The 16,475-nt window shown below is 42.1% G+C and overlaps 1 protein-coding gene across 2 annotated transcripts in view; it reads left to right on the top strand.

Moving 5' to 3' along the window:
* The window catches only part of PKP2 (plakophilin 2), a 98,875-nt gene extending 83,487 nt beyond the window's left edge, over window positions 1-15,388 (top strand). For both annotated transcript variants that reach the window (XM_063929129.1, XM_063929128.1), the window contains 7 exons: window positions 4,039-4,156; window positions 5,105-5,266; window positions 5,592-5,765; window positions 9,844-9,997; window positions 10,860-11,049; window positions 11,414-11,501; window positions 13,209-15,388. In XM_063929129.1, coding sequence (XP_063785199.1) covers window positions 4,039-4,156; window positions 5,105-5,266; window positions 5,592-5,765; window positions 9,844-9,997; window positions 10,860-11,049; window positions 11,414-11,501; window positions 13,209-13,271 — 949 coding nt within the window. In that variant the 3' untranslated portion in view covers window positions 13,272-15,388. The remainder of the gene's footprint in view (window positions 1-4,038; window positions 4,157-5,104; window positions 5,267-5,591; window positions 5,766-9,843; window positions 9,998-10,859; window positions 11,050-11,413; window positions 11,502-13,208) is intronic.
* Window positions 15,389-16,475: the final 1,087 nt, after the last annotated feature.

Here is a 16,475-nt window from a genome sequence, read left to right as displayed (position 1 = left end):
TGTGTATATACCATGTTGCGTTGTGTAGCACAAGTTGTGCATGTGTTCCATTGTCTGAGAGATCCGCCGCTCAGCTGAGACTGTTTGCATGATCATGTGACTGATAGTGCGGCAATAAGGCTTACATCTAGAGAGGAACAAACTTCTCACCTTTATGATGGATGCAAAATTCCAGGTGGGCTGAAGCACGGAAAAGTGGAATAGAATATTGTAATTATTAGACGCTAAAACTTGTATGAATTATTTTGAAAAGAATTCACGCTTCTCCCCCCCCCCCCCCCCCTCAACCAGCTTGTCTCCCCTTGTCCATTATCCGCTGCCTGCCAGGTTTGCAGGGGTCCAGGCCACCACAATTGTCTCGTTTCTGCCCACAAGATTTGGGGCAGATGGCATATGGAACATCTGGAGGAGTCACGCATATAAGGGACACGTGGAGGGTTCTGATGCCCCTAAGGGGCATTTGGAGGAGTCTGAGGACTTAAAAGTCTGATGCTATACAGTATAAGGGGCATGTGGCAGTCTGGTGGCGTATAAGGGGCATGTGGAGGGGTCTGATGGCATATAAGGGGCATGTGGCAGTCTGATGGCGTATACGGGGCATGTGGAGGTGTCTGATGGCATATAAGGGGCATGTGGAGGGGTCTGATGGCATATAAGGGGCATGTGGAGGTGTCTGATGGCATATAAGGGGCATGTGGAGGGGTCTGATGGCATATAAGGGGCATGTGGAGGGGTCTGATGGCATATAAGGGGAATGGGTATTGTCTAGGTCTTTGTTTGTATACCGGTCTCCCATATGCCCCTCCCTTCCTATATCTGTCTGCATCTCTGTGTCTTTTAGACGTAAGTCTGTTGATTTTTTTTTCCACTTGAAGTGCGTTGTGCGGCATAATGTGGGCTTAGGCCATTGCGTGGCATATTGTGGGCTGAGGGCACAGTGTGGTATAATGTAAACTGAAGGAACTGTGGCATAATGTGGACTGAGTGCACAGTGTGGCACATTTCGAACTGGGGGCACTGAGTGTCATAATGTCAAATATATTTCAGTAGTAGCTTCAGCGGCCATCTTGGTACAGGGAATGAAGCTTCCCTGGAGGAGTTGCAACATGGAGTCCGCGCAGTAGCGCCCTCCTCTTTCAACAGTGTTTTTGTCGTAAAAACTGAAATGTCAGTCCCATCAAATCTCCCTAACTTCTCATAGTGACCCATTGAATATAATAGTTGAATACCCCACGGTCTAGAACAGTGGTTCTTAAACTCTGTTCTCCAGAACCCCACACAGGTCACGTTTTCCAGGTCACCTGGCAGGTGCACTGTGTATCACCAACTGTCACATTTTAAAAATCCACAGGTGACCTGGAAAACGCCCAATTCCATACACCCTCACCCTTACCTGTAGATGTGATAGGCTGGGAAATCCGGCTATGACTGATGACTGTTTCCACTATTACCTTATCTGCAACAGGGGAATACTTCACGTTTGCCTAAAGCTATTGTGGAACCTGACTCCTTAATGGTCCCCTATCCCCTGCATCTTATCAGTGTTCCCGGTAATATCTGTCTGATCCCAGAGACCTAGCAGAGAGCTCAGTAATGGATAAGGACGGCTGTAATTCCCAGTGAGATGGGGGCTTACAGGAATTTACAAGTGTATGTCCAAGAATCCCTTGGGGATTACCATCCGATAGATGACCTAAGGGTGTTGCATGTACCACTCAGCCGCCATTAAGTTCCGAGTATGGGACCCATTTATCAACGAGTGATAAAACGCGATGCGTATGATTAATGGCGCGTCAGCCAATCAGCTCCCAACTGTCATTTTTCAAACTCATGATAGTTAGGAGCTGAACACATGACAGGAGCTGATTGGCTGGAGCACCACTTATCATACGCAACAAGTTTTATCATTCACAACGAGTTTTATCACTCATCGATAAATGTGCCCCAATGTATTTTTGTGGTCAACAGGATTATTGTAATTAGGGCAGATTTCTTGATTTATTAAATATATGTTATTAATGTCTTGTTACCCTACACAAACACATAGCAGTAACATTGTCTGTAACATCGTACCTTGCTGTGACCGTATTCTAGTGTGATATCGCCCTTTTTCCCACTGCTCTCCCTCTACTCAAGCTAATGAGCAGAAAGTGGGCGTGGTTTAGGTAACTTCTGAATAAATTATAATAAATTATCATAATTACAGAATATACTTTATATTATTTTTATGTATTTTTGTTTCCAGTTGAATCCGCGCTGCACATTAGAAAGGTCGGAGATTATTCTGTGGGAACGGAATAGAGATTTATTTTCTAACAAATATATGGGGAAAAGTTAGTTTTTAAGAACTATTGTCACATTCTAAATGAAGACGTCATTACAGAATATAGGGGCAAATGAAGCAGTCTTCCCAACACAGACATGTGTCAGCACATTTTTGGATCCCTTCCCTTTCATAGAATGTATAACACATAGATAATTATAGTCCCTTAGCGCTACTGTGCAGCATTTACATTGGTGATAGAGTCTGTGAAACCATCATAATTGTCTGAGCTTCTGCATTAATGTGGCCGTATATGTGATCAGATCTTCATCAAAGTCACACAGAGATAAAGAGAACTCAATAAATCAGATGAGACAGGAAAGCAGATACTGTGGGGTTTATGTGATAGTCTGCCAGAGGCAGGGCCAGACATGATTCCAGAGAGCTTCCTGTATTTTTAAAGCGGCAATCATTTAACCAGGCAAATGCAGGTTGCACGGTAACCGTCAGGAAGCGGCAAATCACACGTGCGGATGTAAATTCCATTTCATGCTCCTCATTTCCTGTTGACGCTCTAATTAGTTTATGCAAAATGTACATTATTTAAATCCACAACTCTCTCCATGAAGTTGCTCAGTCAGGCCATTACTGTCATAATGAAATGCAGAATGCTTTACTAATCTTTAGTACTAATTAATAATAGTAGTAGTAGTAATAATAATAATAATAGTAAATAATAATACAAATAAGAGTAGTAGTAGTAGTAGTAGTAGTAGTAGTAGTAGTAGTAATAATAGTAGTAGTAGTAGTAATATTAGTAGTAATAATATTCATAGTAGCAGTAGTAGTAGTAATGATAATAATACTAGTAGTAAAATTAGTAGTAGTAATAATAATAGTAGTAGTAGTAGTAGTAGTAGTAATAATAATAATAATAATAATAATAATAGTAGTAGTAGTAGTAATAATAGTAATAGAAATAATAGTATTAGTAAATAATAATATTAATAATAATAGAAATAATAATAGTATTAGTAAATAGTAATAGAAATAATAATAGAAATAATAATAGTATTAGTAAATAGTAATAGAAATAATAATATTAGTAAATAGTAATATTAATAATAGTCATAATAATAGAAATAATAATAGTGTTAGTAAATAGTAATATTACTAACAGTAATAGTATTAGTAATAATTGTAATAATATAGTATTTGTAGTAATAATAGCAGCAGCAATAATAATAATAATAAAAATATAACAAAAACAGTAGTATTAGTAGTAATAGTAATAATAATAATAGTAGTATTAGTAGTAATTAATTATAGTAATAAAAATACTGTATGATTTCTTTTTTCTTCTTGTATAACTAGGGCTATGTTACACCGTGTCCCCTCTTGCACAGCTCCTTCCCTAATTCCCAGTTTTGCACTGTCAGTTATTGAATTTAACTTTATATTGCATAATGTCTTCTAAGTAATATTGGGGGAGATTTATCAAGCAGTGAAAGAGTGGAGAAGTGGACCAGTGGAGAAGTTGCCCATAGCAACCAATCCGCATCAAGGTAGCATTTATCAAGTACACACTATAAAATGATAGGCAGCAGCTGATTGGTTGCTATGGGCAACTTCACCAATGGCCCACTTCACTGCTACTTCTCCACTCTTCTCACTGCTTGATACATCTCCCCCTTTAGTCCCGCAGAGAAGGACTAGAAAGTGAAAGTATAACATTGTATGACACAGTCATTATTGTGGGCCTCCATGTCTGACAGAAACATGAGCTCGGCCGGGCCGGAGGGGAGGAAGGCCATGCGGGAGTGTGACGGACTGATTGACTCCTTAGTGTATTACGTCAGGAGGACTGTCGCCGACCACATGCCGGATGACAAGGTAATTCCCGAAACACGGGTGTAAAATGTACACATTGCAGTAATCTCGCCTGCAACGTCCACAACGCATGTATATATAATGGTATCCGCTCTTTAGGTCGACAACACTTAGGTCAACACTCATTAGGTCGACCACTATTGGTTGACATGCATCAGGTCGACATGGTCACTAGGGCGACATGTCAAAGGTCGACACATGAAAATGTCGAAATGGGGTTTTCATTTAAAAAAAAAATTCTCTGTCACAATCCTGTTTTGCAATCAAAATGGTTAATTAAACCTAAACCGGGTGCTACCGCTGCGCTCGGCACAGGTTACTATTCACAATTTTAGTCCACGTGGATCGTTAAGTATGAAAAGGTTAAAAAAAAAAATTGTGAAAAACTCATATCGACCTTTTGACCTGTCTACCTAGAACATGTCGACCTAGAAACCCTGTCGACCAACAGTGGTCGACCTAGAGACTGGATCCCATTTCCTGTATCCTGTGTCGCTGTTTATATATCGCTGTACACAGAGAGGTCTAGTCATCAGCCAAATGCTTGCTGTAGACCGCAATTGTAACGGCGACACCTGGAGGATAAAAGAAGGCACTGCACTCCAATAAAAAAAAATTAATGAGGAAGGCAAAAATATTTAATATTAAGCTTTATTTGTAGTAAGTACATGCATTTTCAGGGATTTATCTCTGCTTTTGCAGAACATAATAGTTGTGAAGACACTACAAACTTATGGATGAAAGTTTCAATGGGGATCACCTTTGTACATAACGTATTGTATGATTATAAGTTCTGGTTTCAGTGAAATAAGGAGGCTTGTGTCCCTCCCCCCCACCCACACTCCATTAGGGGCGCACATAATTATGCTGATGCTAGTGGCAGACATCGCTAATAATTGCATACTGCGTGTGTGTCATGTTGTATTTTCCTGTTCCATACTTGTATTCCAGGCTACAGAGAACTGCGTGTGCATCCTACACAACCTGTCCTTCCAGCTGGAATCCGAGGTGCCCAGTCGCTACAGCCAAAATTTCCACCTGCAAAGCAGAGATGCGCCCCAGAATGATAGAAACGTCGGCTGTTTCGGCACACGCAGCAGGAAGATCAAAGAGGTATATTTGGAAAAAATGTGTCTTCACCCAGTCAAGATCCGTTACGGACAGTGGCGGCTCCAGAGGTGGGGTCGCAGCGCAGTGCAACATTCAGATAGGGAAACTGCACAAACTGCCAGTGAGTCCTGGTCAGCGATGTGTGGCAGTGTTTGGAGTGGCAGTTGGAGTACACTGTGACCACACAGAGCCGACTCATCTTCTGGGGGTCTCGTGGAATGACATGGAAGTGTAGGCCCATCTTCCATGCCTTTTAGCAGCCAGCAGCATGCAAATCTAGCCTCTAACGATTGCTATTTAGTGACGTTATCATTTGTCTATTATCCAGGAGTGGAGAGAAGCCCCCATGGCAGAGGAGGCCAGCAATCCCCGAGGCGTGGAATGGCTGTGGCATTCTATAGTGGTCCGGATGTACCTGTCGCTGATTGCAAAGAGCAGCCGGAATTACACACAGGAGGCGTCTCTGGGGTCTCTGCAGAACCTCACCGCAGGCAGCGGGCCGGTGAGACACATGTCCCGCATCCTTTATTGCATGCATGGGATGGATAGACCTGCATGGACGTAATCACCAAAATCACATATACATTACCTTCTATTATCGGGAACTAAACTTGTGTTGTGCGCTTGTTATTTTATCGCCAATACCTATCATCCCCACGACTCTCACAAGTCGCCCCCTCGCCCATGCTCCAGAAATTATCCTACTTATAGCCCCCAAATTATCACACGCCCCACTTATCTCCGCCATCAACAAGGTTTGGTGTTACAGGAGCCCGCTGGCTCACCACATAGCGTTATAGTATAATTAACAATGTAATTTACGGCACTGGGGTTCGGCAGATGGTGGGTTTATACCAGTGGGTGGCCAAAAGGATTGGCCATAACATTTCTGAAGTAGGCAAGCGCCAGACTTCCCCCTCTCTCAGGCCTACCGTTAGGATTTAAAGCAAAGCAACAGCGCCCCCTATAGACGGGCAAACTTTAGCCAGAACCCAGAAAACCCTTTTCCAGCGCACAGATGAAAAAAAAAAAAGAGTTTATCGTTTTTGCACCCAGATGGCTGTTTATATTTAGATTTTACGGTCAGTGGCCTTTTAAGTTACATAGTAGTTACATAGAAAAGAGGCAAAATGCCCATCGGGTTTAACCTGTAATCTGTTCATATTATAATGCACCTGCTGGAGTAATGGTTTAGTACCAATTGACAACTATGATTCCTACCACTCCCAGATATTAATGTCACTATGTTAAATGCTATAACCCTGGATACTTTTTCCAGTTAAAAATGTGTTCAATCCGGTTTTAAACGCATTTACAGAGTCCGCCATTATTACCATTTTCCGGCAGGGAGTTCCAAATCTTTATTGCCCTTACCGTAAAGAACCCTTTCCTACGTTGTATACATAATTTTCTCTCCTCTAGCCTCAGCGAGTGCCCACGTGTCCTATACAGAGTTCTTTTAATAAACAAATCCCCTGATAACTCCTTGTAATGACCCTTTACATATTTGAAGATATTAATAATGTCTCCTCTTAGACGCCTCTTTTCTAGTGTATACATATTTAACCTAGTAAGCCTTTCCTCGTACTCCAGTGTCTCTAACTCTTTAATCAATTTAGTAGCTCGCCTTTGAACTCTTTCTAGTTCCCCGATATCTTTTTTATAATATGGTGCCCAAAATTGAACACAATATTCAAGATGTTGACGTACGAATGATTTATACAGAGGCAGGATTACATCCTCGTCCCTTGTCTCAATGCCCCGTTTTATGCACACAAGGACTTTACTTGCCTTTTTTGCTGCATTTTGACATTGTGTACTGTTATTAAGCCTATTATTTATGAGCACCCCCAAATCTTTTTCCACCAGTTACCCCTATATTTTCCTCATTTAGAGTGTAGGATACATGTGTGTTTTTTGTCCCAAAATGCATAACTTTGCATTTTTGTGTATTGAACCTCATTCTCAATTTAGACGCCCAGGTTTCAAGTTTAAATAAGTCATTCTGTATAGACTCCACATCGCTTTCTGACTTAATTACTTTACACAGTTTAGTATCATCTGCAAAGATTTGACACTGTGCTTTCCAGTCCTATTCCTAGATCATTAATAAATATACTGAACAGTAGCGGGCCAAGTACGGACCCTTGTGGTATTCCGCAGACTACTGGTGCCCAGCTGGAGAACATCCCGTTGACCACTATTCGTTGTACCCTGTTATCCAGCCAATTACTTATCCATGTACAAATAGTATATCCTAGGCAAAGTTCCCTTCATTTGATAATCAGTCCCCTGTGAGGCACTGTATCGAAGGCTTTTGCAAAATCTAAATACACCACATGCACTGCTTTTCACTGGTCAAAATTCACGCTCACTTCCTCGTAGAAGCTAATTAAGTTAGTTTGACATGATCTGTCCCTTACAAACCCATGCTGACTTTTGCTAATAATCTTATTAACCTGCAGATAATCCTCTGCTATCCCTCAAAATACCTTCTAATATTTTACCCACTATAGAGGTCAAACTAACTGGTCTATAGTTACCAGGATTATTTTTAGTTCCCTTTTTAAATAAAGGCACTACCTCAGCTATATCCTTTGGTACCATGCCTGATCTAATTGAACTATGGAAAATCAAGTATAGGGGTTTTGCTAGCTGCGACCTAAGCTCCATTATAACCCTCGGGTGAAAACCATCTGGGGCTGGTGATTTATTAATCTTTATGTTGCTTAGTCTCTCCAGGACTACTTCCTCACTTAAACAAGCATCAAGCCAAGAGTCATTACCTTCACTATCGTTATTCACTACTTTCACCGTCTGATCCTCCCTGGTGAATACTGTGGAAAAAAGTTGTTCAGTACTTCAGCTTTTATTATATCATCATTTATCAAAGCTCCCAATTCATCTTTTAACGGGCCTACGTTCTCCTTCTTTAACCTTTTACTGTTTATGTATTTATAAAACTTTTTAGGATTGGTTTTACTCTCTATAGTGATTTGCTTTTCGTTTACAATTTTAGCTGCTCTTATTACTTTTTTGCATTTTTTATTGCATTAATGCTGGAATGACTCCTCCCCTCCAATAGATATGAATGCTTTGAAAGCATGTCTCTTTTTATCCATTGCTTCTTTGACCTTATTAAGCCACATTGGTTTGAATTTAGTACTCCTGCATTTACTGCTCACGGGAATGAATTTGTGAATATTGCTATCAAGCAACCCTTTTAAAGAGTCCCACATTTCCGTTGTGTCCTTACCATGAAACAAAACTTCCCAGTCAATGTTGTTTAGTGCCTGTCTCAGCATATTGAAATTACAGTAGCTTTTCTAAAGTTGAATGTTTTAGTTGTTCCCTTATAGCTTTGTTTCTTGAAACTGATGTTAAATGTTTGTCGTAGATGTTATTTCTTTACATTTTATGTTAAAGTGCTATTATGCTGTATCTAGCTGCAGGCAGGAGGTGATAACAGATACTCCCGTCCCCTTCTGTTTATACTGAGATGTTCTGGTTAGTATAAGCGTGATAACCTGTCACTGACCGCAGACCCTGAGGTCTGACCCCAGCGCCGGACAACAGGAAAAGGCCATTTGCAGAAGCTCAGGGAACAGGATGGTACTAGCTGGCACAGACAGGGCGTCCTGTTGAATGTCTGTAGCCGCATTCTTCCACTTCTTACTATAAAACTCAATTTTAGGCATTTATGATGCAAGTGAAATAAAAAAAAAAAAAAGTAAATAATTTGTTTCGCACCCCCTCCTAAAAAATACAAATTACTCCTTTATATATTACAAACTTTGGGAGATTTTATTTATTTGAAAATTACGAATTTAAATTGTATTTATTGTGCATTATCATAAGGGGAATGTGGGAGTGCTGGAAGCTGCTGTATACACAGTGCCCAGCGAATACGGGATGAAGGTGCACTGAGCGATTGTGGGTAGCAATATGTAAATGGTCAGCTGATGTCACTTCAGGTAGGGAGGACAATGGCTGACGGGCCAAAATTATGCCTCGGAATACAGAAAATGGAGTAATTTATTAACCTATCCCATTTTACAGTTATAGGGGCATATGTACTAAGCCGTGGAAAGAGATAAAGTACCTACCTATCAGCTCCTAACTGTCATTTTTCAAACACAGCCTGTAACATGGCAGTTAGGAGCTGATTGGCTGGTGCATTATCTCTCTACAAGGCTTAGTAAATATGAGGTGGGCAGGCTTACTTTGCATCACCGCAATGTTCCTGTCCACCACAGTAGGCACCTATATTTTTTACACGGTCTTCCATTGCCTGACATGGCCCATCACTGCCGTCTCTGCGCTGGGTACATCAGTATTCAGGGAGTGGTGCAGTGTCCCATCCAGGGGCAATACAAAGCAACAACTGAGGAGGTGGCTGAGCCCCTCAGAGGTAAAACAGAAAGATAAAGCAATGCATGTAGTTAAGGCTGCAGGGGGGACGTGAGCAGACCAATGAATGAGACTTGTTTGAGGACGGACAACCCCTATACTGTCATGTGGAGCGTTGCCAGGTTATAGTGATCCGTGCCGCTCATTGTGTCTCCTGTATCTCCCGACAGATGCCATTCTCTGTGGCTCAGATGGTCGTCCAGAAAGAGAGCGGTCTTCAGCACATCCGTAACATGCTGTTTTCCAGCAATCCTGGGGTGAAGAGAACGGCTGTCTCGCTCCTGAGGAACATGTCTCGGAATTCCTCCCTGCACAATGAGATCGGTTAGTGCAGCCCTTAGTAGACAGAGCCCCGTAGTACAGACTGCTCCGTTATCTAGGACATGAGTATACAGGGAAATAATAACCCTTCTGTATAACTCCCCCTTGTATAACGCAGCCCTCTGACACCCTCAGGTCTGCTCTCTGCACATAAGACACAGGGCGGAACGTTGCATTCATTCTGCTTTCCGCCTTCACGTGATTGTATTGGCTTGTACAGGCCCTGCTGCAACTTTCATTGTTCCGATGCAGAACTGCATGCAAGTCACCCGTAAATACACCTGCATTATGTGCAGGGATAAGATTGCAAGCATTCGCTTGTAGGCAGAGGTCTACGCATCTCTGCAATTGAACCTCCATTACACGCGCACCTGCAGCAGACCTATCCCATGCGAAAGAATCCCATCTGAAAACAGACACAACCCTGCGCCCCTCACCACCCAGTTGTGCCCCTTCAGAGATCCAAGGAACCTAGCTCCTCAGCTGACCCCGTCCAACAAGTCCGGGCCCAGGTAATTAGTATCTGCTCTTAACTCCTCTCGATGCCATGGCTCGTGTCAGGTTCTGTCATATTACAGTGCTACAAACACCACTCTGTCTGCTCAAATAAAGGAAAAATTGTAGGAGGGCATGTAACAAGCCAACACATTAAAGTTATCTGAAGGTGTGACAGTCACCCTTATCTTTGTGGAGGAAGCTACGTGACTGGCACAACGCAAAGCCAGAAGGATCTTCTTATGGAGGATTTGGCAAGAAAACCGTACACTGCTCGCTAACCGGACGACACCTCAACTGATAGTAACAACGCAAATTTCTTCTATAGGTTGTCATTGTATATTAATGTTACTTCCTATCTATATTCCAGCCAGAGAGCTGATGTCTGACCTCGTGCGGACGCTGCCAGACTCTGCGCCAGACTCCAATATCGCCAACGAGACATCTGCGTCAGTCTGCTACATATTGAACAACCTGATCTCTGATGGCTCCGACAACGCCAGGTCGCTGTTACAGAATGGTGGGGTCCAGAAACTCGTCAATATCAGCATGAGCGATAGGTGAGAAAGGGGAGAATACGTCCTCAGGGGAAGGAATGCTTTGGGGTAACACTGTCACAGTGAATGGGGACGGGGGGTGCTGGGACGTTACATGTGGAGCAGATCCGTTGTCTTCCAGACCTTTGTATATATTCGGTCTCCTCCTTCATTTGAAGCCCCTCCTCCCGTCATGTTAGGCACATTATCTAACCCTTCATCAGATGGCAATGCAGAGTTCTTTCTTTCAACCTGTATATCTGCAATGTAATTTGTAAACTGTTAAGTTGGGATTCATATATACCATATTTATGTTACATCTTACTGTTGCTATTCAGTATGTGATGTTTTCAGTCATTTCAGTATCTTCTGCTTATTGCTGTTTCAGCACTTTGTCAACTAAATCTGGGAAAGCGGCTTCTCTTGTGCTGTATAACCTGTGGTCCCACCAGGACCTCCACACTGCTTATAAGAAGGTAAGAACATCCACGAAGGACCCTGCGCTGACAGTACAAACTGCGTTTTATTGTAGCTCCTGATACAAATAAGAGATACAGTATTATTGCGAATCATTTTAGGAAGTGGTTGGAATTGAAAATGTTTGAAATATTTTAGTGTGATGTTAGGGTGAAGGGTTAGAGTAGGGTGTTAGGGAGATGTGTGATGGTGAGATGTTATCTTGAGATTTTATGGTGAAATCTTATAATGAGGTGTTAGGGTGAGGAGTGGTGGTGAGGTGTGGTGGAGTGATGATGAGGTGTTAGGGTGAGGTGTAATGTGATGATGAGGAGTGATGTTGAGATGTAATTAAGAGATGTGATGTAAGATGCTATGGTGAGATCTGAGGTGAGACGTTATTGTGAGATATTATGGTGTGATATTATGGTGAGGCGTGATGGTGTGATTTAATGGTGAGATACTATGGTGTGATTTTATGGTGAGATGCTATGGTGTGATATTATGGTGAGATGCTATGGTGTGATATTATGGTGAGGAGTTATGGTGTGATGTGATGGTGAGATGCGATGATGAGGTGTTAGGGTTTAGAGTGATGGTGAGATGTTATGGTGAGATGCTATGGTGAGGAGTGATGGTAAGATGTGACAATGAGGTGTTAGGGTGAGGAGTGATGGTGTGCTGTAATTATGAGATGTGATGGTGAGATATGATGGTAAGATGCGATGATGAGGTGTTAGGGTGAAGAGTGATGATGTGATGGTAAGATCTGATGGTGTGATATTATGGTGAGGAGTGATGTGAGATGTGATGACAACATATTATGGCGTGATGTGATGATGAGGTGTTAAGGTGATGGTATGATGTTATGGTAAGGAGTGATGGTGTGATGTTATGGTGAGGAGTGATGGTGTGATGTAATTATGAGATGTGATGACGAAAATTATGGTGAGATATGATGGTTAGATGTGATGATTAGGTGTTAGGTTGAGGAGTGATGATGAGGTGTTAGGGTGAGGAGTGATGGTGTGGTGTGATGTGATGGTAAGATCTAATGGTGTTATATTATGGTGAGGAGTGATGGTATGATGTGATGACGACATATTATGGTGAGATGTGATGATGAGGTGTTAAGGTGAGGAGTGATGGTGTGATGTTATGGTGAGGAGTGATGGTGTGATGTTATGGTGAGGAGTGATGGTGAGATGTAATTAGGATATGTGATGGTAAGATGCTATGGTAATATCTGATGGTGAGATGTTATGGTGTGATATGATGGTGAGGAGTGATGGTGAGATGTGATGACGATATATGGTGAGATGTGATGATGAGGTGTTAGGGTGAGGAGTGATGGTAAGATGCTATGGTAAGATCTGATGGTGTGATATTATGGTGAGGAGTGATGACAACATATTATGGTGAGATGCGATGATGTGTTAGGGTGAGGCGTGATGGTGACATGTTATGCATACAATTGAATATTATACCTATAACGACCTATAATAATGACTAGAATACCATTGTTCAAGGCAGTTATTTTAGATGTCCTAAAATTGCCAGTTTGACAGAAATAAAATTGCTTAAACTTAGTTGAACTTGATTTTATACCCAAATAAAGACAATCCTGATAAACGAGCTTGCGGCGGGGAATGAGCAGAGTTGCAGCGGGATATTGGACATTTAGTAAACTTGCACTGAGATGGTTTTTCTGTTTGTGACCCCCCCAGGCCCTGTACAAGAAGACAGATTTCGTCAATCCCAAGACATCGAAGGCTTACCATTCTCTGTGAACCTCCAAATAACAATGGTCTTTCTCTAGACCGGCCAGTGGATACAGAGACATTTGGAAGTGCCTCTCGCCCCCTGCTTACTGCCTACATGATGCCAATTAGCGAACACTTTTTGTCTGTTACGTTGGAAAGTCACTGACTAGACCGTCCGGGAAGCTGAGGACTTTTTTCAGCATATCCTATATGTGTCTGCCACGTTTTTCTTTGCCGAGCTCCAGTTTTATATCATAGCGCAACCCAACGCATTTCTTTACCTCATGCATCGCTAGCAACTACGTAATCATTTAGGGTTTAAAAGCTGTATAGTTGTTTGTTGCGACAGCGGCTTGTTGTCAAAGGACATTGGTATTCCAAATTCTGGGTTGAAACTGGCTGTAAGTAGATATCACTGGGTCCCATGTCAAAGGTTTCAGGAGATCTCCATGTCCCAGAGGCAATTCCTCAAAGCTAAGTCACAGGCCAACCAACACCTTGTCCATCCAGCTATATAAATATCCAACGTGTATGAAAAAGTTGCGGAATCCAGTACCTTCCTTGATAGATCAATAGCTAGCTAGCTTTCCACCTTTTCCAATGGTCTCTGGGTTATTTTGCAATCACATGGTCAACTAAGGATTTCATTACATCCATTTTCTCGAACGGGAACTACATCAATCTGTTTTTGAAATGTATATCCTGATAAGACGATTTGCAAATGATTGGTGGTCTCCTCACTACCTTATGGTTGGCAGACAGCACTTACGAAGGCTATTTCACCTGTTTATGCTTCTGAGAAGATTTGTAAGTCTGGACAGCTCTATCTGTGGACTTTGTGTGTGCATCAGGACAGACCTTTTATATAGTTGTTTGATTTGTAAAAGACGTAATGTCAACTGAGTCATACTTCCTCCGAAAAATGAAAAAACAAAAAGCAAAACAAATTTTCCCAAAAATGACTTTCCTCTGGAAATTTGTTACATTTTTCTTTTTAGAATTTGTAAACGAAGTGACACGCCGCAGAATTGCAATTGATGAGATGAGTTGAGGCAGGTGATGTCTGGATGCTATAAGTCACGTTTGCCGGACTGAGCTCCGGAAGTGCCCAACCAGTGCTATGGGGTTAGACGTTAGCATGTGATTACTTAGGAAAACAGATCGGACAATACGAAAGCAGAATTGATGGAGTCAATAGAAAACAGAACATGGAACAGAGATTCCATGTTCTTTACAGGTTTCCAGGATTACTGGAACGACATTGGGCCTTTGTGTTTTAACAGATTCCGAGAAAGAGAGTGATAGATACAGGATGCAGTTATAATGGTATCTTGCCGCTGCTTGCCCACATGAACTATTGTAACCCACCATTAAACTGTGTACAGTTGTGTTTGCTGATAGTTTCCGTTCTCATAACCATTAACCATTCAACGCTCTATGGAAAAAGAAGGTATTAATTCATAGACTTCTTATAACATGGCGTTTTCTATTACCTTTCTGGCTAGATTATCTATAATTGGGATTCTTGTTGGGCAGATAGAAACACAGCTGGGGGTGCCAGTCTCATTTATGGGTAGAAAATACAGCTGGGGGCGCTGGTTCCATTCATTGACAGGAATGCCACTGGGTGTGCCAATCCCGTGTATAGGTTTTGGAGCTCATCTCTGAAGGTGCCAAATGTTGGACAATGAAAGACTTGTCCGAGTGTTATTGCACTAAGGGAACCAGGGTACACTGCCAAAGGGCCAATTGTTATTTAGCGCAGTGGGAGTCTTTGATTCCAGAAGAGGCGGGGCCAGTGGGCGGGTGCACCAATAGGCAGGGATATTTGCAATGACAAGGTGGATACGGTTTTGCTTGCCTTAAGATTGATCACCTGATACTAAGTCATTGCTGCAGCCGGAGCACCTGAAGATGGTGTTGCATCGGTCTTAGGCGACCCTACAGCTGGTGGGGGCTGTCAGTCCTCACCCAGAGGTTCCGGCGGTCTGACAGTTTTATGAATTCGATGTTAAGTTGTTGTTTTTTTATATCTTGTTTAGTGCCATTTTTTTTTATGCTTTGATGACATCACGTGCTGCATTCATACTGACATTTGTGTTTGACCATTCCCATGACACTATTATAAAGACATGTGACAACTCCGAGGTCTTTGCCGTGTGTTTAATATGCGATTCGAAGCTGCAGAGGTGATGAGCAAATTCTGCCTGCTGTCATAAGGGTGATTCTCAGTAGCGGGAAAGTACAATGCAGTATATGTAGTAACGTTGCAGAATTGCATGTACAAGCCAATACATTAAATTCTTGTAAAGGTGGAAAAGCATTGAGGTTCTGTGAGCCTCATACCTCAGTGGTGCTGTTTATTTCTTCTAAACAGTGACAATGCTAAATTCCTATGTCGTATAAACAACCCTTATGAAGCTAAGAACACTGTACGCTGTTTACTTAAGAAATACCGTAATGGTACGCTATTTGCGTAACGATCGCTCAGCCGTAGGCGAGACGCTCAAGCGTCACGTTCGCTCACGGCCCAGCGATCACAGGACACGTTATTGGTTATGTCTAGGGGAATGATTCGCTATGGCGTAGCATACACTCGAGACCACGAGGAGGTCACCAGCGATGCAGACGCTCACAACACTATACCTTGATATTAAACCTTATACCGACGAAACACACAGAATACCTTTAATGTGAGTACAGGGTGTAAATGCAACTTTGTGTCGCCTGACTACCTACAAAGCTGTTTGAGCGTCACCGACGCTCAAGTGAACACTTAACACTATAGTAAATACACAGATACTGTTTTTAGGGTTCCAAAGCCTATTATCTGTATTATATCTAGTATACTTGTAAAAGAGTAACACAGTACAAATGATACACTACAATATAACAAAGACTTCCTAACCAAACACCTAACTAAGGGATAAACTACAATACTATCCTGGCCTAACACAATACAATACAATACTATAAAGTTTAGTCTAGGGGAGTTACGAGAGAAAAGAGAAAATAGAGAGAGAGAAATAGACACAGAGGGAGAGAGAGGAATTGGCTCACAGAAAGACAATGATTACGGAGAGAACTTACGCACAAAGGGTATGATCGCCTGCGCCTCGATATCCAGCTCCCGATTATCAGCAGATAACCGTTGATGAGAGAGTGAGAGCTGGATGTGGTCGGCCTGCCTATTTATGCCCCACACACAATGCAATCTCCTGGTCCTACAAT

Source organism: Pseudophryne corroboree, chromosome 6 (assembly GCF_028390025.1).
Source record: "Pseudophryne corroboree isolate aPseCor3 chromosome 6, aPseCor3.hap2, whole genome shotgun sequence".
Taxonomy (NCBI): Eukaryota; Metazoa; Chordata; class Amphibia; order Anura; family Myobatrachidae; genus Pseudophryne; species Pseudophryne corroboree.
Note: the sequence above shows the minus strand (reverse complement) of the source record. Positions and strands in the feature narration are given on the sequence as shown.